Source organism: Microcebus murinus, chromosome 20, assembly GCF_040939455.1.
Source record: "Microcebus murinus isolate Inina chromosome 20, M.murinus_Inina_mat1.0, whole genome shotgun sequence".
Taxonomy (NCBI): domain Eukaryota; kingdom Metazoa; phylum Chordata; class Mammalia; order Primates; family Cheirogaleidae; genus Microcebus; species Microcebus murinus.
Window position 1 is genome coordinate 11,911,441 of NC_134123.1, and position 26,379 is coordinate 11,937,819.

At 40.0% G+C, this 26,379-nt stretch overlaps 1 protein-coding gene across 2 annotated transcripts in view; it reads right to left on the reverse strand.

The window, feature by feature from the left end:
• CSNK2A2 (casein kinase 2 alpha 2) overlaps positions 1-26,121 on the reverse strand; it is a 42,338-nt gene extending 16,217 nt beyond the window's left edge. For both annotated transcript variants that reach the window (XM_075995684.1, XM_012743964.3), the window contains exons 1-5: positions 25,973-26,121; positions 25,039-25,150; positions 14,618-14,719; positions 12,194-12,244; positions 784-843 (exon numbers count right to left, since the gene is read on the reverse strand). In XM_075995684.1, the coding sequence (XP_075851799.1) occupies positions 784-843; positions 12,194-12,244; positions 14,618-14,719; positions 25,039-25,150; positions 25,973-26,076 (429 nt within the window). In that variant the 5' untranslated portion in view covers positions 26,077-26,121. The remainder of the gene's footprint in view (positions 1-783; positions 844-12,193; positions 12,245-14,617; positions 14,720-25,038; positions 25,151-25,972) is intronic.
• Positions 26,122-26,379: the final 258 nt, after the last annotated feature.

Consider the following 26,379-nt stretch of genomic DNA (forward strand, 5'->3'; position numbering starts at 1 on the left):
AGCTAAAGAAGAAGGGTAGGCAATCTCATACAAGAGGAGGATGATGACAGATGGCAAGAAAAAAATGGTCCCAAATGCCTGTGATCCTTGTACACATGTCCCTCTACAACATAACTTCAATGCTTTCCTACCAAGAAGTGGATTTTATCTCTCCACCTTTGAAGCTAGGCTTAGCTATGTGATTTGCTTTGGTCAACTGGGTATTAGCAAACATGACAAAAGCATTAAAAGGGTCTCCACATTCAGATTTGCCTTTCTCTTGCTGCTAGGACCCCCATGATCAGCATCGGAAGCAGCCTGGACTAACTTCCTGGAGGGTAAAACCTCAGCCATCCCAGATGTGGTCCCAGATATGTGAATGAGGCCATCCTGGACCATCGTGCCCCACTCATGTTGACCCAGACCTACAGAATCACCCAGCTAACCCACAGAATTATGAGAAACAATAAGTCATTTTTAGAAAATCCTTAAGTTTGGGGTAATCTGCTATATTCATAGTATTAATTAAGCAACAAAGAGAAAAATCCAAGGACCAAGAAGAGCCATGGGAGGTTCTAATCTTTGGGATAATGTCGGGGTACTCCCTAACCTGGCCATCTTTCTCAGTTCCACTGGAAAGTTTCTATGTGAAGGTTCCACAATGGAGCCCTCAATATAAGTTTAAAAACCTCACTAAATTCTCTTGGTATCAAGAAATATTCTGCTTGAATTCTCTATGTTCTCTCAAAAACCTCCTTTAATGAATAAGCCTGAAAAAATTCATGGTTTATGAATGCCACTTACTTTAAGTAGTTCATACATATAAAACCGGATATCAAAGTCTGTCAGGATCTGGTAGAGTTGCTGAAACAGATTTCAGAAAACAAAGTTAATTTAGTTTCATTGCATCTTGTCATCCCAAGTATAGGCCATTCTCTGCAAGCTTAGTTGGTGCTTAACTTACTAAGGAATCCTATGACTTTTTATTACATGATTGGGAATAAATGGGGACAAAGACTAAAGATGAGGGTCTAATGTTTTAATCTTCAGAAAACAAACAAAAAAAGGAGTTCCAAAGAAGAAAAACATTTAAGCCAACTTGGATCTTTGCCATTTAATACTCCATGACTTTAATACCCACAATTACATTATTACAAAGTCTAAGCGGTCCACCATCTTCATGTTCTTACTGCACATCAACAAACTAACCCCACTGCAGCACCAGAGTATACTTTGGAGAAGTGAGTTCTGAGTGGATAGCAGATCTGGGAAGAAATTTATCGTCTGATGGGGTAAATAGTGACAAGATAGGCTGTTTATGAAATAAACATGAGGAAAATGATGTGCTATAGCATTTTGAGATGGCAAGAGCTTTCTAAAAATCTCTACCCTTTGTTCCCTCAAAACTAACTCCAGGCTGGGGAAAAAAAAGAATATTTCACAGGCAAGAATTTGCCTTATGGGTAAGAAAAAGGAAGTGGTGTTAAAAAGAGAAAGACAGGGGTACTGAAAATGATCACAGGCCAAACTGACACACAAATGGAAATTTTCATTATTGATAATCCAAAAAGCCACCTACTGGGGGTTTAAAAAAACCCTTCAATATCTAAAAGTCAGAGTAACATTTATGTAACAAGGTTCATTAAAAACATCATAAACCCTTGTCAGAAACTCTATTATCTTTGATATTCAATTCCAAGTAAATCTCTTTCCCTATCAATTCAAGCAGGACTTTCTATAAAAGTCACCAACATACCTTTATTAACAAATTGACTGCCACACTAGAAAAAAATTTTTTTCCTTGGGGCCACAGTCTTTAACTATGAAAATAGAACAAAAACTTTGAAAACAAAACGATCGTTTCTAATCCAATGAAAATTTTGTTGTTGTTTTTTCTTGAGACAGAGTGAGACTCTGTCTCACTGATACCTGGGCTAGAGTGCCGTGGCTTCAGCCTAGCTCACAGCAACCTCGAACTCCTGGGCTCAAGCAATCCTCCTGCCTCAGCCTCCCGAGTAGCTGGGAATACGGGCATGCACTGTCATACCTGGCTAATTTTTTTCAATATATATTTTTAATTGTCCAGCTAATTTCTTTCAATCTTTTGTTTAGTAGAGATGGGGTCTTACTCTTGCTCAGGCTGGTCTCAAACTCCTAAGCTCAAACAATCTGCCCACCTTGGCCTTCAAGAGTGCTAGGATTACAGGTGTGAGCCACTGCGCCCCAGCCAAAATTTGATATTTTTTGTTTATTGTTTTCTGTTATTGTTACATGCAACTTGAAAAATAGTTCTCATGGCTTCCAAGGTAAAGAGACGTGAGTTACAAATGCTTCACAAAGCCCCGGGCTCAAAACGAGTGTGAGTTAAATATAACTCACATGGCAGTAATGTGTTAAAACTTCTGTTGTTCCTTTATTGGAAGACTCAAGCAATGTAGGGAATCTCTCCAGGGAACACAGTGTATACAATGTGTCTGCATAAAGGGGGAAAATAAAACTACATATCAGTATTTTTTGTATTTGCAAAAATGATACAGAGGAAACTAATAAAAAGTGGTTTTGTGTATATAAGTACAGAGGAACAGGCAGCTAGAATGGAATAAAGGAGACTTCACTGTATAACAACATTTTATATTCATGTAAATTATATTAGCTGTTCGAAAAAGTTTTTTTAAGAAAAACTTCAAATTTCACACTTTCTAAGAACACCAGGATTTTGCTTCTTTCTCAAGTTTCCCCTTTTAGGTAAGAATAATTCGCCCTTCTAGCTTAGTAAGAACATCTGATTGTATATACCTCAGACAGCCGCTGGCTCAGGGGCGGCAGGGCATGAAGATGTATAGGCCGGTGCACTGGCGGTGTCGAGCTGTTCTGGCTGCAGCTGACCCAAATTCAGGCAGAACGGCACAAACAAGCCACCACTTCTACTCAGCAGAGCTTCAGTTAAAGAACAATCAGATACCCAAGTTCTCTGTTCTCCCCTAGCCTTGCACTCACTGCAAGGAAAGCTGCTTAGCCAGTACTCGGCTGCACATCGACAGCTTAAATGCACAGAGGAGCTTAGGATACTGTATCTTGGGCATCAAAGCAGCTCCTCCTCTGTGAATTAAGGAGATCACTCAGAGACTGTGCTCAATTGAGCTTTGAGTTAATAAATAGCACATGAAAGAGAAAAGATCAAGTTTTCTGTCCAGAGAGCTGGAATATTTTATTTCCAGAAAACCAATATGTGCTATTTTTATTAGGACATTTATCTGTGCAAGGCTTTCCCTTTCTTCTCCTATCATGTGGTGCCTATACCATGCATCTGTGTAAATGGTGTAAGGCATAAAGATAAATGTCCTTGGACTGCCAACATAGTATTTCCAGCTATTTCAACCAACATCAAGTTTATTTAACACAAAAGACACCAGTTGTATTCTGGTGTTTAGGTTTAATATAGTACAAAGTCCTGAATGACGGGCTGCCATTCACACTCATGTCTCAGGAGCTCTGGGTGGGAGGACACCAAATTACCTCTGTAACATTTAACCACGTGGGTCTCAAGTTAAGGACTCTCTAGTGTCCACAATCTGTATTCGCCAACTTTCATAGCTCTGTGCTACACTGCAGTTCCCAGGAGTCCCCAATTCTGGGGGAACAAACCTGTTTGCAGCCTCCATTCTTCCCCTTCAGTGCCTGTCCCCAGGGCCAATCTGGAATACCCTGCTCATCCCCTCCCCCCAAATGTAAAACCAAACCCATCCCATCCACTTTTTTTTTTTTTTTGAGACAGAGTCTCACTTTTGTTGCCCAGGCTAGAGTGAGTGCCGTGGCGTCAGCCTAGCTCACAGCAACCTCAAACTCCTGGGCTCAAGCGATCCTCCTGCCTCAGCCTCCCAAGTAGCTGGGACTACAGGCATGTGCCACCATGCCCAGCTAATTTTTTGTATATATATTTTTAGTTGGTCAATTAATTTCTTTCTATTTTTAGTAGAGACGGGGTCTCGCTCAGGATGGTTTCGAACTCCCAACCTCGAGCAATCCGCCCGCCTCGGCCTCCCAGAGTGCTAGGATTACAGGCGTGAGCCACCGAGCCGGGCCCCCATCCGCTTTTTACAGAGCTAGCAACAATCTCTCCCTTCTCTGAACCCCATGCCATTTACTCTCCAACTGGGGTGTTCACAGGACACTGAGAGCAGCAGCACCAGAGTTAGCACTCGTCACTCAGGTACTGGCAGTGATCTCAAGCTATCCAGGCAATTCCTCACTCTGTTGTATGCTTTGCCCACACCCCAAGAGTCCCACATCAACATTCTCTGTGTGTTGTGGAATAGACCTATCACGAGAAAAATGGGTACTGTGGCTGGTGGCAGTCACCAAACTTGGTGATTTAAGATATCTGAACTCCCCCCACTCTGTGAGTGTGCCAAGGGTCCACTGAACAACTCAGTACTATACCCATTTTTCCCACACCGAACACTCCAACTGCATTCTAAGTCCTCATGTAGCAGAGCAGCATATACTTTATATATGCCACACCACATACGGTGGTTCTGCCCTGCACACGGTTTTTATAATGTTTACCAATCAATGGCAAACATTATAAAAATAGACAGAAAAAAGAAACTGTCTTCCAAGAAATACAGAAGTCCCAAGAGTCCAATGACAAATTAGAAAGGGAAGCTTCACAAGAACCAAACTTTCTCTCCATTCTTCTTAGCCAGCTATGTGCAGAACATTATTAAATAACCCACTGCAAAATGTTGGCAGGAAGTCAGCTTTGCTTACACTTTTATAAAGTAAGTGCCTTATAAATAACAAGCCTATACTTACAAAGGTAGTGAGGACAAAACTACTCACTAATCCCAGTCTGTTCCAAAGTCTCAAACACACTGCAATTTCCCTAGCAATCAGTTTTACTACAGGACAACTCTAAAGGGCCCAAGGCAGAAACTTCCTGGGCCTTTAGATGAACCCCAAAAAGTTTGAAGATGAGAATGGCAGAAACTGCAAATCTGATTAGATTCAGGCCCTCCTTGTTCTAAAACCACAGATGGCAGAAGGGAACAGCCACAGGTGGGCCTTGCTCCTCCTTGAGGCACACAGGCAGAGCCATTCAAGTTCCAGGTGCAGTTCATCTGCATCATAATGAATCACAGATTCCAAGGCCTCACTCCCAGCTACTGCCACTCAGGAGGGTTCCACACTTTATAAAAAAGTTTCCAAGGCCGGGCGCGGTGGCTCACGCCTGTAATCCTAGCTCTTGGGAGGCCGAGGCGGGCGGATTGCTCAAGGTCAGGAGTTCAAAACCAGCCTGAGCAAGAGCGAGACCCCGTCTCTACTATAAATAGAAAGAAATTAATTGGCCAACTGATATATATATAAAAAAAATTAGCCGGGCATGGTGGCTCATGCCTGTAGTCCCAGCTACTCGGGAGGCTGAGGCAGAAGGATCGCTCAAGCCCAGGAGTTTGAGGTTGCTGTGAGCTAGGCTGACGCCACGGCACTCACACAAGCCTGGGCAACAAAGTGAGACTCTGTCTCAAAAAAAAAAAAAAAAGTTTCCAGGCCTGGGCGGTGGCTCACACCTGTAATCCTAGCACTCTGGGAGGCTGAGGTGGTGGATTGCTCAAGCTCAGGAGTTCAAAACCAGCCTGAGCAAGAGCGAGACCCCGTCTCTACTAAAAAAAATAAAAACAAATTAATTGGCCAACTAAAAATATATAGAAAAAATTAGCCGGGCATGGTGGCACATGCCTGTAGTCCCAGCTACTCGGGAGGCTGAGGCAGGAGGATTGCTTGAGCCCAGGAGTTTGAGGTTGCTGTGAGCTAGGGTGACGCCATGGCACTCTGGCCTGAGAAAACAGAGTGAGACTCTGTCTCAAAAAAAAAAAATAAATAAAAAATAAAGTTTTTTAGTTTCCAGGTGGCTCTGGTCACCTGCCAGATGTAGGAATCACCAACACAGCAAATTCTTAACAGAGCTTGCATGTTTCCTGATACACACAGCTCAGTCTATGTCCATAAATCCCAGTGGTCCCCACGTAGAGAGAAGAAAAATCAGGCAGAGTAGGACATAAAGTGAAGGCGAAAGAAATGTTTAATGCAGCAGTCAATAGTTTAGGCACTGTTAATATGCAACCCACAAGGTCAGGAATAAAACCAAAGTCAACATTTTTAGAAATTTAAGGAAGGTGAATAAATCTTTGATCAAGCAAATCAAAGTTACCATTAATCACCTAAAAATATCACTTATTTTCATAAAGAAAATGACACAATAATGTTAATGACCTATTAATAACAGTACGTTATTACTGTTCTCCCAACTAAGGAAATCATATTTAGCCTGTAAACTCAAACTCTTAACAGATTTAATAATGCTTCAGTTATCAGCTAAGTCACGGCCTACCTCTATTTTGAGTGATTTAGAAATTCTCCAAATATCAATGCGATTCTATCTTTTTCTTAGGATGGAACCCATTTAGAGTGTCTTATCAAACTTCAAAACATCCAAATGATGCATTTTACTCAAAATGTGTATCTATTATATTTACACTTCTCCAAAAGCATAGAAAATTTAGAAGCATGTCTCAATAGAAACTTTTTTGGTACTCAAAACGGTACCTCAGCTTCCACTGAGACACTTCTGGGTTTGGGATTTTCTATAACTACTCATAGCAACTCTTAGAGACCGATTTTTCCTATTCATTTTTTTTTCAAGTTTTGTCTTTTGTTCTAAGTATCACCACGAATCTTTTATTATAACTTTGGCATATATAAAGCATAACTGCTGATCTCAAGGAGAAACTAACCAAACCAGTACCTCCACCACAAAGTGAAATACAAGGTAAAAAATTAATGAGGCTATAGAAGATCTGAACTAAATTAAGAAGCTTGGTATAAAAAAAAGATCATGCACTAAAGTTAAAAAGCAACCACTCTAGCCTGGGCAACAAAGCGAGACTCTGTCTCAAAAAAACAAACAAACAAACAAACAAAAAAAAGCAACCACTGACAAATTCAAAATAATCAATATTATACAGAACATGTCCTCTAGACATAGAACAATCAATTTTTTAAAAAATGCAACTGGATCTTGGATCATATATATTCACAAACACACAGCTATAAAGGACATTACCAGAACAGCAATTACTGGGAAGTTTCTGAATATGAACTCTGTATTAGATGGCATTATTGCATAAATATTAAATTCCTTACATGTACTAATAGTACTGTGTCCTAGTTTCCATGCTAGCATATTTATAAGCAGAGTATCATGATGATGTTTGCAACTTACTTTAAGATGACTCAGCAAAAAGACAAAGACGGAAAGGGGAGGGTCAGGAGATGGGACAGATATTAACTGCAAATGTGGCAAAATACCAACAACTGGTAAATCCAGGTGAAGGATAGGAGAGCACTGGTTGTGCTATTCTTTCCAATTTTCAGGTTTTAAGTTTTCAAAGTAAAAAGTTTGGGGAGAAAAAACCACAAAGCCACAAGTTTGGAGTCTGCACTTTTAAACTGAAAACTATCTGAAAGTAAGTTCCATAACCATGGAATGCAGCTAAAATGATGCTCAAGGTTGTACAGACTTAAGTAAAGGTATTATCAATCAAGAAAAACAGTAATAAATCAAATGAGTTGACTTCAACTCAAGAAGTCAGGAGGAAAAACAGTGAAAGTTCAAGAAAATTGAAGGAAGAAAAGTAAAGATACCAGTAGAAACAGAAGGAAATAGAACAACTGCCGAGCAAAAAACCTAAATGCTAGTTCTTTGAAAGGGTTAATAAGAGATCTCTAGCAAGAGATTTAAATTAAAAAAAGAAAAAGAGTGAAGGCACGAATAAGGTTTAAAATGAAGAAGTACAGCTGTAATACTTTTAAAGTCCTAACAGAATTTGTTATGCTAGTAAAATTGAAAGCAAGTAACTACAGAAATATGTTATCCAAATAGACTCAAGAAAAGATATAAAACCTGGATAAACCTTTCACCTATAGATTGTTTTGAAAAGGAAAGTACAATCCAAAGTTATCCTCTTACCCATGAAACTCCTACCCAGGTAACCCCTATCTTACACAAACTTTTAGAGAATGGGAAGAGGAAAAGCTACCCAACTTATTTATTATGTAGGATAACCTTGATACCAAATTTAGAAAAGGAGTCTACAATAAAAGGAAATTATAGATCATAATTATCAATTGCACCAATAAAATATACTGAAAAGAATGGGCCGCAGGCTGCATCACTACTGATTCACCCTGATATTAAGTCAGGGACAATTGCTGTCTGGGTGATACCTTAAAACCAGTTACTAACACTTTACACTAAAATAAGAAAGAAAAAATAAAAGCAAACTTTCCTAACAAGATAGACACAGGACAAAATAAAAAGCTTGAAGCACACCAGGACATTAAATCAACTGATCTCCCTATTTGTGGCCTGCCCATACTATCTGGGAAAGAAAATTTCCCTGTGATTTGCTCTTCCAAAATACATATCTGCTACCTGATATTTAATGATCTTTGAAGTTGATTAAAATGTCATGGCTTAGGCTGGGCACTGTTGGCTCACGCCTGTAATCCTAGCACTCTGGGAGGCTGAGGCGGGTGGATTGTTTGAGCTCAGGAGTTCAAGACCAGCCTGAGCCAAGAGACCCTGTCTCTACTATAAATAGAAATAAATTAATTGGCCAACTAATAGATATAGAAAAAATTAGCCAGGCATGGTGGTGCATGCCTGTAGTCCCAGCTACTCGGGAGGCTGAAGCAGGAGGATTGCTTGAGCCCAGGAGTTTGAGGTTGCTGTGAGCTAGGCTGAAGCCACGGCACTCACTCTAGCCTGGGCAACAAAGCCAGACTCTGACTCAAAAAAAAGAAAAAGCCATGGCTTAAACATTGAAAATGGACCTCCAGTTAAACACAGTAGATCACAGACCTCTGCTTTACCTGAAGATCCTCTAAAATAACAGCAAGAGGAGCACGGGGTGGGAAGATTAACTTATAAGAACTATGAATGGAAGAGACAACATTTTGAAGCTAGAAAACATGTCCAACTGACTTAGTAGACAAAAAGCTAAAAATTCTGCCAACAGTGCAGGGGGCCCAGAAGCAAACAGCCTCGAACAGAACACCTACAGAAGGGCTCTGGATTGGTGACCCCAGGTATCACTGAGAGAGTAAACAGCGTGTTGAAAACAGAAAAATCGGTTTAAAACACCACTCTGAACACAGGAGAATGAAGTGAAGTCTGCACAAGCTCTCCTCAATTCGTGACTACTAAGATGCCAGCAGCCAAGCTTGCTCAAGACAGGAGCTGATGGGGCCGGGCGCTGTGGCTCACGCCTGTAATCCTAGCTCTTGGGAGGCCGAGGCGGGCGGATTGCTCAAGGTCAGGAGTTCGAAACCAGCCTGAGCAAGAGCGAGACCCCGTCTCTACTATAAATAGAAAGAAATTAATTGGCCAACTGATATATATAGAAAAAATTAGCCGGGCATAGTGGCGCATGCCTGTAGTCCCAGCTACTCGGGAGGCTGAGGCAGAAGGATCACTGGAGCCCAGGAGTTTGAGGTTGCTGTGAGCTAGGCTGACGCCATGGCACTCACTCTAGCCTGGACAACAAAGCGAGACTCTGTCTCAAAAAAAAAAAAAAAAAAAAAAAAAAAAAAAAAAAAAAGACAGGAGCTGATGGCTCCTCAGAGCATTACTCTAAAAGGTAAGCACACATTCAATAACCATGACATTTCAGACAATTATAAAAGAGACAAATAACAAAAACACACACACAAAAAGCAACCCGAAAGAAAAATAGAGAAAAGGTATGAAGGGGAAAAGAATTCTCAGTGAGAAAATAGAAGGTATTACATAAAACATGAAAGAACAGGATACTATTTTAAAAAGTTCTGAGACCAAAATGAAGCTCTAAGATGTGAAGTCTAACATTTGAGTTCTAAAAAGTGAGAACAAAGAAAAAAGGGGAGAAAAATCAAAGAACATTAAAAATATATTTCCAAAACTAAGGGAAAAAGCCCAGCAAGTATGTAGAACAAACGATAAAAGAGACCCAGATGAAGGCACATCATTGTGAAAATTTCCGAAGTCTGGCAATGAAGAGAAAATCCCAAAAGCTTGCAGAAGAAAAAACAAAACAAAAACCATCACATAAGATGCAACCAGAATGGCTTTGGTGTTAATATTGGAACAATCTCTTCAAAATTGAGGAAATTATGAATTAAACCTAGAATTCTACACCCCAGGCAAATAAACTGGGAAGACAAAATAAAGATGTTTTCAGATATGCAAGCCTGAAAAAAACATTAACTTCCCATGATCCCTTTAAAGGGTTAAAACTCCAGGGAAGATTTCTCTAAGGAATTAGAATTCCTGCTGATCTTTACCATGTTGTTAAATCAACAGAGATGTCACTTCAAGAAATACAAAATGCTGAACTACAATTTTATATATGTGGCCAGACTATTGGTAAAAGCTCATTAAAGAAGCATAGGCATTTAGACCGGGCGTGGTGGCTCACGCCTATAATCCTAGCACTCTGGGAGGCCGAGGCGGGCAGATTGCTCGAGGTCAGGAGTTTGAAACCAGCCTGAGCAAGAGCGAGACCCCGTCTCTACTATAAATAGAAAGAAATTAATTGGCCAATTAATATATATAGAAAAAATTAGCCAGGCATGGTGGCACATGCCTGTAGTCCCAGCTACTCAGGAGGCTGAGGCAGTAGGATCGCTTGAGCCCAGGAGTTTGAGGTTGCTGTGAGCTAGGCTGACGACATGACACTCACTCTAGCCTGGGCAACAAAGCGAAAAAAGCATAGGCATTTAAAACTTGGGGAATTGTCCCCTTGTAGTCTGGATGAAATTACAAACTTATAAAGAATTTATAAAATAAAAAAAATAGATAAAAAAACGAAATAAAAAAAAACTTGGAGAACTGCACTAAAAAGTTCCATTAAGACTAGCCTTTAAACGTTTGCATTAGAAAAATGCTTGGTTTTACTAAAGCCTGTCTAGTTCTCTAAGACACACACATACTTTCCCACTCATGTATACCATGATAAACCTGCATGATTCATATGATCAGCTACATATATCAGCAAAGTACTCTACCGGCTAACCACCACTATGCTGTAAAATGAAAAAATTTATATCCACCCTTTAGAGCTCAATATTGATTTCACCTGTAAAGAGTCACATTAACAAGAAAATCTGTTACATTTGTGATACACTGTACTGTTACTTATTGTTTTATAAGTCTAAATATCCTCTTTAGCTTATTTTTCACTAATTGATCTTGTTTTACAGTCATTTTAGAGTAATTAAGAAAAATTAGACGCAAGAATAAGGGTTTTTTTTTTTGACTTTCACTCTTGACACTAACATCTTTCAATCACTGATTTGGTTTTGTCTCTAGCTTCTATCACAACAAAACCACAAGTCTCTTATTCATTGATGGAGTGTTACAATCAACTAAAAGTCCTCTAAATGGCCCTGAAAGTCAACATCACTATCTTGTTTTTATACTGGTTTTCAAATTATGCTCTAAAAAGGGGTTTCTACCATATCTAGTATGCCTAACCCCAAAAACCTTATCAAAAGTTAAGGTTTTAGTGTTTGAACGATAATAAAAACAAAATAATGAAAAACCAGTTTAAAACTGTGCTTTCTGAATAACATTCCAAAGTCTAAAATAACATATATTATAAATGTAAGAAAATGTAAAAAAAATACCAATATAGGGCTCTTCTAAAGCAGTGACTCTTCATTAGTTTTTCTATACCATCTGCTTTGTACATAGTGTGCATGAACACACATACATTCATCATCTGACAGCCTGAATCCAACGTATTGCTTCTTTTCACAAGAGCCCTGTATCAGTTTATTCCTTCCTTTCAGCAAAGTTAAGATTTCTTATGAATATCAAAGTTAACACCCACCCAAAGCTGTGTTGTCTAAAACAGGAGTGTTACATTACAGATGAGACATTAGCTTAGACCCAGCTGAGCAGCTACTGTGACAAAGGGTGATGAGTAATTTTACCAAATGTAGGAACTGTAACCACTTTCTGCATCCTGTACTCATGCTATAAGGAATCCACTTTGTTATGTCCTACTCTCAACGACATCTCTGGCCCCCTTGTGTCCTAAAAATCAACAGTACTTATCACCACCTCCCCATCCCCCATTAACCCCATGCCAGAAAGAAAAAGTATACGCACCTTAAAATCTGTATTATTGATATATTCAAATACCAAAGCTGGTGTCTTTGACTGCAAGAGAGAATATTAATGCTTTTTAAGTACCCAAATAATAATCAATATAATTTGTTTCTGCCACATGGCCCATCCTCAAATCCCACTTAAGATGAAAAAGGGATTCAGTTATCAGGGACAAGTTGTTCAGGAAGTGTATTCTTGAAATTTTACAATACCTGGAATTTGCTTCAAAATAACCGGGGATGGTGGGAGGTGGGCGTACAGATGAACAAGGTTGGCCACAGGCTGAAATTAGGTGACATGTGCAGGGAGGTTCATCATATTATTCACTTTACTTTGTAAATGGCTGAAACTTTTTATAATAATAATAAGTTTTAAAAAAAGAAACGTATTCTTAGGAATAACCTATCAATGGCCTTGACCAACCTGTTAATGGTTGTGTGAGGATTTACATTCTGCAGTGTTCCAGTTTGCCAAATACAAAACGAGTAACACATTTTCATCTTGGTTTAGCAAGGCAGATGCATTTGACAGAATTATCATAGGTCTTTTCAGGGTCCAAAAGAAACATATAATTACCCATGAAATTATCAATAAACTACACTGTACAACTATCAAAACTACACTGGGCTAGAGACCACTGAAGAATGTCTCACCTTACAAAGCAGATGAGTTTCAAAAAATCATATATAACCAAATATTTTTAAAGCACTATAATCTTTAATGCTATGAGTACAAAATGTTTAGTATTTCCAGTATAAATCTAGATTTTCAAATGTAGGGTTTACTTAAGTAAATAATGCTAATTGGCAATAATCAGCTTTCAAAATTGGGAGAAAGCCAGAGGCATAAAAGGTTACAGAAAGAAAAAAATCATCCTGGAAATCTTTATTGCTGGTGACTTTTATTCAAGGGCCAGGTGAAAGTTACCTAGGAAACAGGCCACAGTGCACTCACACCAGGACAACTCAAGCAGCAGCACGACAGCAACCATAACCAAACAATTCTTCACTAGCCTGGAGTTTTAAGGGTTTCATCAAGGCCAGCAGATCTCTCTACACACTGGAATAAGCCTGATTCTCTAAAGAATTCTCTAAAAGAGAAAGGGCTCTTTATTGATTTTCATCAACTACAATTTACTTGTCTTACATATCACATAAAACATATACACTCTAAGTAATAAATTACAAAAATAATGAGACAGGTAAGTTCTGTTAACTTGAAAAAAAAAAGCAAAGTGACAATGCTCTTGTTATACTACCTGCTGGCTCATATTTTAAAAATTCTTCTGAAATTCTTATTTTTATATGGTGCTCTTTTTAAATGGACAACACTCATTTTTAATGCAGGCCATTTTCAAATGTTAGGCAATCCAGAGCTAGTCATTATAAAATCTGAGCTAATCAGGATGGGATATATTTTTAATGTCAATTAGACACAATGTGACATACAACCACACTCCTCAGTCTTTTCAGGGTCCAAAAGGAAAAACGTTCCTTATTCTTCAGTTCAACAATACTGGGTAATCTTGGGCAAATTATTTAACCTCTGCAGACTTCAGTTTTCTTATCTGTACAATTAAGACAGTAACAGTATCCGCCCCACTGGACTGTTGTGAGGATTAAATGATATGACACAGTTAAACACTCAGAACAGTGCCTGGCACATAGTAAGTGCTCAATGCATGTTAGCTGCTATTATGAGGACGTCTTTAGAAGACAGAAGCAAAGACCTACTTCTTCAAAAACGATCAAAGGAGAAGAACAGGGAAGTGGTACAGAAGAAGTGGGAGAGGCAGGAGTCTTTAACCTCCTCTAGTCAAAAACACTCAAGGTTAAGTTACTCTCCAGGGAGACAGAACAAAACTAAACACATCTAAAACAGCTAAAAATTAAGCATTAACAAGACTATTTCAGTTGTATAGACATATGTAACGTGAGCCCTAATGGCAGATTCTTCCTTCTCAACCTTCCACAACCCGGTAGGGCTGTGAGCTAGCTGCTGAGCTCTCTATGCCGGGTGTCCACGTGGAGATTTCCCACGTATCCTTGTGTATATTGAGATTTTTCAAATGTCACACTTAAGTGAGATAAAATAATGCAAATTGCCAGTTGTTAGCTTTCAAAACTGGGAGAAAAGCAGAAGCTTAGAGGAGATATCCAGCAAACATTTGTGGGCTGAACCAAAATAATGAGGTAACAAAGCTGGGACAGGGATTTTTTTTCAGTACATTTTTAGGTTCCATAAAAGTGGTGGCGGCTACCATATCATTGGGCCACTGTGATTTTTTTCTAGTTTTCACAACCATTCAGTAGTAAAGACAAACACCCCACTATATAGCATTATTTGCGTTTCTCTGTGTTAAACAACCCCCCATTATCCATACCCCAGCCTACTAGTTCTCCCCCGCAACCATTAGGCACCTACCACAGGGTCCTTTACAGTGTCAATCAGCTTAATGATATTTGTTCCACCACGAAGATTCTCCAGAATCTTAACCTCTCGTTTTATCTTCTTTTTCTTCACTGGCTTAAATACACAAGAGTAATCAGAAGTGAGACTCCTTTTGAAGTTAATAAGATAAATAAAATTTTAAAACAATGTTAGCCAATCAAATGAATAGTATGCTATCTTGTACATTGTGTTGTTAAAAAGCAAGCCTAAATTACAAGGAAAAAAAACTGAGATAAATTGGGCTTGCCCATAAGAACCTTTAACATTATTTCACAGACCCATCCAGCTTATGTGTCAAGATCTTTAAGCAGTCACAGTTAGGGCACTTAAAAAGTTTGGACACCCATGTCATGCTTTAAAAATAAAATGCCTGCTTACTAGATAACTAACTGCCAAATGGAAAATGTTATAGCTCTTAACAGCTATATATAATGCATTCACAAATGGAAAAACTGAAACAAAATGGCGAGACACCTGCTCTTCCAATGAGTTACATGTAATTTTGTCTTCCAGGAGTGAAAGACCAGTTCACTGACATCAAGTTACAAACTTGTTTCCCAGCTGCTGGCTTCTATTTCCTGTCGCCACTCCCATTTCCTTAATATCTAGAATCTGAAATCAGTACAGAGCCAGTAATGTTTCCCAGCAGCTCCCACTCCTAAAGAAAGAGATGTTGGAACAGCAATGGAGAAAAGTGATCTCTGATATAGTAGTGACTGAAAATCTCTATCTGCTAACCTTTCGTCTGCTGGAGAGAAAATCTCAAGACTTTTATCAGAAATACTTGCATTAAACATTATTTTATCTTGTCTTAAATGGGCTAAAGAGTTTGAAGAATAAAGTAGTTCTGAAAAAAATAAGTTTATCACAATCAAGTATGCTTTATAAGGTACTTAGAACAGTGGCCCATAGTAAGTACCCAAGAAAGTTAGCTTTATTATTTTTAAATTTTTAGTAATTTGTTATTTAGTAATAAGTCATATTTAATCCTCACAAAACCTATATGTAGCAGACTCAGCAAAGTTAAGCTATTTGCCCAAGGTCACACAGCTACTAGGAGTGGGGGGAGAATCAAGGCTGGGTGGTCTGACTCTGACTGCTGTACTCTTAGCCACTGTGCTTCTGCTTCCCAAGTGTGTTAACGGGAGGAAGAGGAGTCATTCCATCACGAAGACACTGATATAATAGCACAAAGTTAGGCCAATGGGTATGCTGTGAAACAGTGAGACAAAATTTAAATAGCCTGTGTGTGGTGGTGGTGGCAGGGGGAAAATGTAACATACACATACGCCAGAGAAATGATGTTTTGCTGGTCACTAAGCTACAGCTTTGAACACATAAGAAAACAGAGAGGGAGGGCCGGGCGCGGTGGCTCACACCTGTAATCCTAGCACTCTGGGAGGCCTAGGCGGGTGGATTGCTCGAGGTCAGGAGTTCAAAACCAGCCTGAGTAAGTGTGAGACCCCATCTCTACTATAAATAGAAAGAAATTAATTGGCCAACTAATATATATATACAAAAAATTAGCCGGGCATGGTGGCGCATGCCTGTAGTCCCAGCTACTTGGGAGGCTGAGGCAAGAGGACTGCTTGAGCCCAGGAGTTTGAGGTTGCTGTGAGCTAGGCTGACGCCATGGCACTCACTCTAGCCTGGGCAACAAAGCAAGACTCTGTCTCAAAAAAACAAAAAACAAACAAACAAAGAACTGCAGAAAAATACATAAAATATAATTACATAGATGTATATGTGTACATATTCATGTAAATACATACATATGTGTATATATGTGACAGAGACCTTCTACCTTCTCAGGAAAAGCAAATGTTAACATTTGAGGAATCTGAGTGATTCCTATGGGAAGATCTATGGGAATTCTTGCAACTTTTCTGTAAGTCTGAAATTGTCAAGAATTTAAAAGAAAAATAAAAGCTGGCTATCTTGTACTTATAAATTCAGCTAATGCTACCAGTATAGTCAACGCCTTTCAATGTAAGAAAATTCTAGAGCTGTCATCCACTACTGGAATGCAGCTACGGATCTGTGGGAGTGGTAACAGAAAAAAAAAAAACCTGCAGCCAGAAGCCCACATATACCAAAAAACCTCTTCTACTCCTAAGAGTAGTCCTAACACCTTACAGGGGTAACTCACTAAATAAGTTGCTTTTATGACACTGCCCGATATAAAGTCTTGAGTTGCTCTCCTGCTATTCAGCAACAGGCCAGACAGGCACACTGTTCCTGGACAACCCAGTTAAGATGGAGCTACTCTTGCAATATGTCTAAAGGTATCCTATGGAGCATCTGAAGCATACTATGCTGCCATCACCTGTCGAACAACATCCCAAACTAGAGAATGGGAACAGCAGGCCAATTCTGAAGCGGTACAATAGAGTTCAATAGCAGCTAGAGTCCTCATAAATGACCAAGAGACTGTAACAAAGGAAGGTGACCTACAGTCCAGAACACTCCCCTCAAAACATCAAGAACCAGGCTACAGGCAGCTCCCTTCAGCCTCCATTAGTTTATTCCTCTGAATCTGAGATGTTCCAGAAGCTAAAGCACCAATGAGCTACAAGTGAAAGTGATCATTGTAATTCTACAAATGGATCAAACAGAAAAAGTTAGGATTCCTAAGAGAGATTGTTCACAGGAAAATAATGAGTTTTACAGAAATAAGGATGCTTTGACTCTCCTGTCCAGAGTTTGTACCCATTCACCACCAGTTACATAAAATGGAGAAAATATACACATTTCCATGAAAATCTCATAATTTCGTCTTACATGTTAGAAAGATTCAAACTGAATCAATTTAGCTATTTTCCAAACCAAAAAAAGTTTCAATAATAAATGAATTTTGGCACACACCTACAGAGAATATTTAAGGGGGGAGACCAATTTAAAATTTTCTGTGTACAAGCTCTGAAAATGAAAGAAAGAAAAAATATCTTTTCGGCCGGGCGCGGTGGCTCATGCTTGTAATCCTAGCACTCTGGGAGGCCGAGGCGGGCGGATTGCTCAAGGTCAGGAGTTCAAAACCAGCCTGAGCGAGACCCCGTCTCTACTATAAAAATAGAAAGAAATCAATTGGCCAACTAATATATATATATAAAAAATTAGCCGGGCATGGTGGCTCGTGCCTGTAGTCCCAGCAACTCGGGAGGCTGAGGCAGTAGGATTGCTTAAGCCCAGGAGTTTGAGGTTGCTGTGAGCTAGGCTGACGCCACGGCACTCACACTAGCCTAGGCAAGAAAGCGAGACTGTCTCAAAAAAAAAAAAAAAAATATCTTTTCGGAAGGTCTTTGCCGATGTGATCAGTTGTAGTTGTTCAGGAAAATCTTGTTCAAAGTAATCTAAGAGTTAAGCTACTTTTCTTTCCCAATTTACCAACATTTAAAAATTTTAAAAGAAAAGACAAATTTAGTGATAGGCTGCTTAGAAAGACAAAAGTTGATAAAGTCAGTAATCTGTCCTATTTATTTACTCAGAGCTGCTTTAAAAAAAAAGCCAAACTTGAGAGTGATTTCTATTACTTTCATTTAATTGTGATTGAACTTGCAAACTTACAAACTTGTATCTATCAAAGGTGTAAGAATTAATGACCTTAATAAATTCCAGAAACTATTAACAGCCAAAGACCCATTTAAATATTTTTCTAAGCACAACCAAATTGATAAAGACAGGTAGAAATACAGTTCATAACTTTCCAATTCGGGGTTACTTTTATTCTATCAAACCAATGATGGCACCACTGAGATATTAATTTCATCATCTGGAATAACAATTACAATGAACAATGGCTACCAGGAATGTAAGATGGAGTAAGGAAGAAAGTCCAGCCTGGATGATGGCATATATTACCTTGGTAGCATCTCTAAAACTCACTGTACCTGACCTAAATATAAATATTACCTGAGCAATGTTATTTCTTCACAGCAAGTTTTCCTCTAATCTTTCAAGTCTCATTATCCCAATTACATTATCAACTCCATGAAGGTAATTATTTATTCTTAGGACTTAAAAAGGCTAGGCATAAAATCAAAATGACAATCAAATACCACTTCACAAATGTTAGGACAGCTACTATAAAAACAATAAAAAATAACAAGTGTGGACAAGGATGTAGAGAAATAAGAACCTTGTACATTGTTGGTGGGAATGTAAAATGGTATAGCCACTATAGAAAGGCCTTCAATAACTTAAAAATAGAATTACCTGATAATCTATAACAGCAATTCTGCTTCTGGAAAGAAGCAGAGTCTTGCAGAGGTATTTGTACACCCATGTTCAAAGCAGCATTATTCACAATAGCTGAAACATGGACGCAACCCAAGTGTTCACTGCTGGATGAATAAACAAAATGAGGTATATACATACAATGGAAAATTAATTTGGCCTTAAAAAGGAAGGAAACTCTGACTCATGCTGCGACATGGATGACTTGCGAGGACATTATGCTATGTAAAATAAGCCAGTCACAAAAGGACAAATACTATATGATTCCACTTATATGAGGTACCTAGAGTAGTCAAACTCAGACAGACAGGCAGCAGAATGGTGGCTGCCAGGGATGAGGGGAGGGAGAAATGGGGAGTTACTGTTTAATGAATACAGAGTTTCAGTTTTACAAGATCGAAGAGTTATGGGGGGGTGACGGTTGTACATCATCATGAATCCATTTCAATACCACTGAACCATACACTTAAAAATGGTTAAGATCATAAAATTTATGTATTTTAACACAATAAAAAAATTGGAAAGAAAGGGCAAGACACAGAGCAGACCTTTTGAATTTCAAGAGAATGTTACAACCTTTGTACTACTGGTTCTGCCTCTAATCCTCTCAGATGAGTATTATTAACGAAGTTTTACTTTAGGACGCTAAGGTGCAGAGGTTTTTTTTTTTTTTTGGAGAGTTTTAATATATTTGCTCAATGTCATACAGCTTCTAAGTGTTGGAATTATTAACATCTGAACCCAAGCAGTCTACTTCCTAAGCCATACTATCACAGAAAAGAAAAACATTTTGTAGATTACTAAAACATGTATCAACATTTCATCTGATTCTCCCAAAAACCCTGTGGGTGAAATAAGAAACATATACCTATTTTACTGATGAGAAAATAGAGTCAAGTGAGTATAAATGAAGGAGCTAGTTATGGAACCCAAGTCTTCTACCCTCCATGTATTTACAGCACTTCTTACACTATACCACCCTGATTATGAGGTGTCAGGTCCTGATTTAGGCTCTAGAAACTATCTAGAGCCCTGCTGTACATATGAAAATAGGTACTCTGTATCAAGATATTCTTTTCACACGTGGTGCACTTTTTTTTTTTTTGAGACAGAGTCTTGCTTTGTTGCCCAGGCTAGAGTGAGTGCCATGGCATCAGCCTAGCTCACAGCAACCTCAAACTCCTGGGCTCAAGCGATCCTTCTGCCTCAGCCTCCCAAGTAGCTGGGACTACAGGCATGCACCACCATGTCCGGCTAATTTTTTCTATATCTATTAGTTGGCCAATTAATTTATTTCTACTTATAGTAGAGACAGGGTCTTGCTCTCGCCCGGACCCATGGTGCACTTTTGAATAAACTCTGTATGTTTAAGGGATAAAACCATTAACCCAAAAATCTAGCAAGTGGTCATGAGGAGACTTGGAGGAACCATATGGGTTAAGAAAGCATAAAAAAACTGTTTACTGAGGCCGGGCACGGTGGCTCACGCCTGTAATCCTAGCACTCTGGGAGGCCGAGGCGGGCGGATTGCTCGAGGTCAGGAGTTTGAGACCAACCTGAGCAAGACCCCGTCTCTACTATAAATAGAAAGAAATTAATTGGCCAATTAATATATATAGAAAAAATTAGCCGGGCATGGTGGCGCATGCCTGTAGTCCCAGCTACTTGGGAGGCTGAGGCAGCAGGATCGCTTGAGTCCAGTAGTTTGAGGTTGCTGTGAGCTAGGCTGATGCCACGGCACTCACCCTAGCCTGGGCAACAAAGCGAGACTCTGTCTCAAAAAACAAACAAACAAAAAACACTGCTTACTGAGGCTTCAAACCAAGAGTAAAGTAGCATCCCACTTACGCATTAAACATATGGTTGTGGATACAAATCACAGAGAACCCCTGCCTGGGTCCCTATAGCTCTCTGGGTATTCCTCGTTTCATACTTCAACTAGCAAACCAGCAAAGTCAAATACTTTCTTTCAGTAGAGTAACTTCAAAAATCATTAGGAACAAATTAATTTCACAGTTCAGTACATCAAAAAGACAAATATCCAACCAATGTCCTAATTGTGCTCCTCAAATCTACCAAGACTCCATGACAGGAATACCGGGCCCTAAACCCAGTATTTCCGCCCCTAACCATGAGCAAATCACAGCATTTCCCTGGGTCCTGGTTCATATGTAAAAAGGGTTTGGGTTCTAATGGTTTCTAAGCTCCTAGGTTCTTTCTGGGGGACTACACTCTCAATCTGTGACACACCACAGTATTAGAAACAGCCTAGCCTAGTTCTTCACACATGATTTTTAACATTTATATTGTTTTTAATCTTAGTAATAAATAATAGTGTTTTAGCTCCTTTTATACCATGATATATTTGTGAAAAACAGAATTTACAAAAAAACTTAGATATATACCACTAATGGGTTGCTCCAAGATGTCTTCATACACATGACTAAATAGAGGGTAAAAAACCTACCACTGGAGAAAGGAGAAATAAAAGATAAAACACCACCATGGTATAAAGATCACCAGCTCATTGTGAAGTTACTAAGAAGGAACTGGCATCAGTAGTCATCCTTCTTTTAACACTACTGCCTGACAACACAAAATCTTAAAAATACCTACAAACAAATATGCTAAACATACTTAAAAAACAAATTTTAATACTATCATTCCTTTTTTTAAGCTCAAGAATTAATTTCTGAGAAAAAAATGGGACAGTCAAGCTATTTATAAGACTATTAGGCCAGGAGAGGTGGCTCACACCTGTAATCCTAGCTCTCTGGGAGGCCCAGGTGGGCGGATCATTCTAGTTCAGGAGTTCGAAACCAACCTGAGCAAGAGCAAGACTCCGTCTCTACCATAAATAGAAAGAAATTGGCCAACTAATAGATATGAAAAAAATTAGCCGGGCATGGTGGCGCATGCCTGTAGTCCCAGCTACTCGGGAGGCTGAGGCAGGAGGATTGCTTGAGCCCAGGAGTTTGAGGTTGCTGTGAGCTAGGCTGACTCCACCGCACTCACTCTAGCCTGGGCAACAAAGCAAGACTCTGTCTCAAAAAAAAAAAAAAAAAAAAAAAAAAAAAAAAAAAGACTATTAACAGGACGCCTTATATGGGAGTTTCCAAGTCATTGTAGCACTGGTTCAAAACGCCGTACATTTGTTTTTAAAAAATAGTATTGCTTCTTGAACAGTCCTTAGCCAATTAAAAAAACAGTATTCCTCTTGACTTCTATTCAGAAAATAGCAGTTTAATCTGAAAGATCCCAAGGACCCTAAGAAGTACTGAAATACGGGAGTGTTCACTAAATGAGAAAAACTGTCCAAATTGGACAAATGCTTTTATTTCTATGTAGACTGTTCTAAGAGGTACTACAAAGGAACTGAAGAATTGATTTTTCAGAACCAAAAGATAAAACTTATAGCACTAGAGCAGGTTTCTAACCCTTACCATTCCCCCTCTTTTTCCTCTTTTCTCCTCAAAACAGTCTCTGCCAAAAAAGATATAATCTATTGATTGGACAGTTTTCTTTTAAAATTTTAGTCCCAGAATTTCACTTGAGGATAGATAGTAAAATTTGGTTCACCATTTTCTAAATTCCTAAATCTTCTTAATAGCCCACATTATTATGATAGATAAAATACTTGGAAATCTACTGATGTCAATTAAATGATATGAAATTCCTCTGTAGTCATTCATCATCCAACCATTCTCACATGTTGGAAACAAATGATTTGCAATGTTATTGACTAAAAAAGGAAGATAGCCTGTCTGTACCCTCTGTCTCAGTCACTATGTGTACAATACATAGGTACAGTAATTCAACTGCAATCCTGCAGCTGAAATACAGTAAGCTTATATGAAAAGGAAGCCTTTTCTAGATTCCTCCAAATTAGGAGCAACTGGTAAGCTGTTAAGGCCCTCATTTCCTATGACCAAAGACCACAAAAGTAGGTATTAGTCATAATTTCAACTTATTTGAATAAAGCAGCACAACTTTGGATAAAGACCCTCTCCTTTTTAAAAAAATAATATTTTAATCCACTTTAACAACAAAACTACAATACCATTAATGGTTTCTTACCCCATCCTTAAGATAACAAGATCTGGACAGAAATGCCACAGGGCTTTGAAAAACAAAGGAGTATAGTTTATCAGTGGAAACAAGGTGATCCAGGCTACACCATGAAAAGAAACCATGTTTAAAAGAAACAAGAAACACTTCACTAAATAGAGTATTAAGGGGTCCCCAAGTCCTATTCCAGAACACTGGAACTTATTTCTGTGCTCAAACTTATGATCCTACAATCCAATGTTAAAATGAGCAATAAGAAACATGAAGAAATAGGAAACAGAAGTTTTGTTCTAGGAGTTCTAAGGGTCATTTCAACATAACGATGTTAGATAAGTTTCTTTGTTGCTGAGGTCTCCTATTTTATAAAAATAACCTACAGCAGCTTTCTTACTGGGTTTCCTAATATATCCTGAGAATCTTTAGAGCAGGGAAAACTATCCAGCAACTGACTCTATGAAGTTCTTTACAAGGATGACTAAACAACAATGTGATGCTTTCCTGAATGAACACAATGGTATTTATACACACACCTGAATGCTGTTCCTTCTGAAAAAGACACCACAGGAAATTGCACACTTATCCTAAAATGCTGTCGTTGCACAAAAGTTTAGATATTTTTCTGTACTTGCTTTAGAGTCAGCAATTCATTCTTCTGAATGCACAGCAGTAGAATGTAGGTATTCCTAATTTCAATTTATGCCTTGCTCACTTCTTAGGAAGATTTCAAGCAGTTTATATTCAAAGCATTTACAGGTATGTACATGAAGAAAACATACGGCTTCCCCAGGTAATTTCTATGAAGGGAACATTTCTTTAAACATTTATACTTGTTTAAAAATAAAAAAGACTTTGTGACTTCATAGGTGCAACTATTGGAAGAGAGGAGTCAAACTCCTTATCTGCAACATCAGTTCCTCACTTCTTATCCCCAGTGTTTGACAGCACAAATAACTTTGCCTATTTCTCTTTACCGCAATTCTGCTCTTTCATCACTAGGCTAGGATGATACTGAATGATGGAGTTGACTATTTTTCTGAAAGGTAATTACCAGCAAGTGTAGGTCTGACCCCTCACATTAAACAGGGATTACCTACACAGCTCCCCTAACACACAAAAACAGCTCTTCAATCCTACAGTCTTTTTCTTATTCCACAGAACCTCCGCAAAATGGCCACACCGGAAATCGTGTATACGTAAAAGTGCTTGTATCTCTTCAGTCTTCTCAATCTTTCACTAAATGACATGTACACATGTTAAATGATCTGGCAATAATAAGGACCCATCAGAGATTCTAAGAATTACTTTTCAGTATACCCCATAAAACCTTAAAGCTATACAGTCTGTTACCTGAAAGAAAATTTAGCCAATTCTTCCTGCTCATTAAAATCACATCTTCATCCAAGAGATAACAAAACGCATCATTATCAAACTGAGACTGCTAAACCAGATATTAAGACGGTTTTGTTCCAATTATTGTTTTAGTGATCATAAGTGTACCCTTTTAGTATTCCAAATTTCACTTTTACTAGCTGATAAGCAACAGAGCCTAACTGGCTCCCCAACAGGGCTTCCGGACACTGAGGCTCACTGTATCAAACCCACCTGAAACTTTATAGCCAAAGGCGAACAAGTGATTATCCACTGAGGAGTTTCCCTCCACTTGGGCTTCAAATTCACCTCTGAAGCTGCTCCAATTTTTCCTAACTTTCTTTCTGGATTAACTTAAAACCCCAAGAGTAACAAGCATAGCACTCAAGGAGCCCTTAAATTGATGGAATCTCCATGAAAAGGCTTTTCTTTCTTTTGAATACTTATTTATTTTGTAACAAATGAGCCCTTTTGGAATTTTTGCTTTGGGTGCCCATAATTTGCAGTTTCGAACAAAGAAGTTCCTGAACTATGATACTTAGATTTGAGATCAGTCTGTGTATTTTCTTGAAAGTTCACAGGAAACTGGGTGGGAGAAGTAATGGATTAACAACAGACAAGTACATAACATATGAGCTTGCACTGACTGTTCTTTCTAGACTATGGCTTATATCCTTTTGACCTGTGGGGGGAAAAATGTTATGTATCGCTCATAGGACACTCACCTTGAGTATTTTTACAACCACTCTCTCATTGTTGGTGATGTTAATGGCCTCAAATACTTCACTATATTTTCCTCGACCAAGTTTTCGAACCAGTTGGTAATCATCTTGATTACTGTGAAAGGTAAGAAACACACATAAATACCAAGATTTTGGATTAACCAAGCCTACGCCCACTGTACACTCCATTCAGTCACTTCCATTAATCAAACACTTGGAAGTGTCTGTACATCAGCCACAACTCATTCCCTAAATGAAAGCTACAACATAAACTTGGCTCCCTTCACTCTGCAGAGCTCCTAACCTAATTGGTCCCTCATAACTTGCGGAGAGGGAGTAGGAAAGCAACTCTCTGAGCCGACCTAGAGGGGCCAGCAAAGCATCCATTCTGGAAGCCCAGAGGATGTTCCCTCTGCCCCATGGCTCCACAACACCTGCTTCCTATTTTACACCCTGAAGGTAGATAGATAGTGCCCGCTTGGAGAATCTGGACGTCTTTAAGAAATGTCCTCCCACCTAGCCTCATTTCAAAAAACTAAAAAGGCAGAGAATTTTAATAGCTCAAGAGGACAGCTGCTGACTCCCCACCCCAACAGAAACCCAAAAGTCTGAGGCGAAAGGGCTGCTCTCCCTCACTTCCACCAGGCTTTGATTCCTGGACCCTACATTTCTCCCCCCACTCCGAAAGCATTTCTTGCCAGGGGTAAAAGGGTGCGCAAAGCGGGGAGAAAGGGACCATACGGGGGGTGGGGTGAGGAGAGGAAATCGGGAACATGTGCGAGATGGGGGACTCTGCTTCCCACCGCAGACCCGCGGAAGCGCCGGCCCAGCTGAGGGGCGGCGGGGAGACAGATCACCCCGGCCGAGCGCGGTCTGAGGGGGGCGGCCTAGCGGGGGAGGGGTCGGCGGGTCCGGCAGGGGGCGGCGGCGGCTTTACCCCCAGCTCGGGACGTGAGCCTCATAGTCCCAGTACTCGCGGCTCCTCAGGCTGTTCACCTCGGCGTAGACCCGGGCCCTGCTGCCCGCGGCCGGGCCGGGCATGGCGGGCGGGACCGGGGGGCGGCGCGGGACGCAGGGGGTGGCGGCGGCGGCGCGGCAGGGGGCGCGGGGTGGCGGGCCGAGGCGGCAGCCGGCCGCGGGGCGCTGGAGGAGGAGGAGAAGAGCGGCGGCGGGCGGCCGCGCCAGGCCGGGCCCGCGGGGGCGGGCGGGCTGGGGGCGCGGGGGGCGCCGGCCGAGCCGGCCCGGCCCTGGAGCGGCCGGCGGGGCGGCGGGGCGGGCGGTGCTCGCGCTCTGCGGCGACCTCCGCTCGGCTCGCGGCCCCCAGGCGGCGGCGGCGGCGACGGC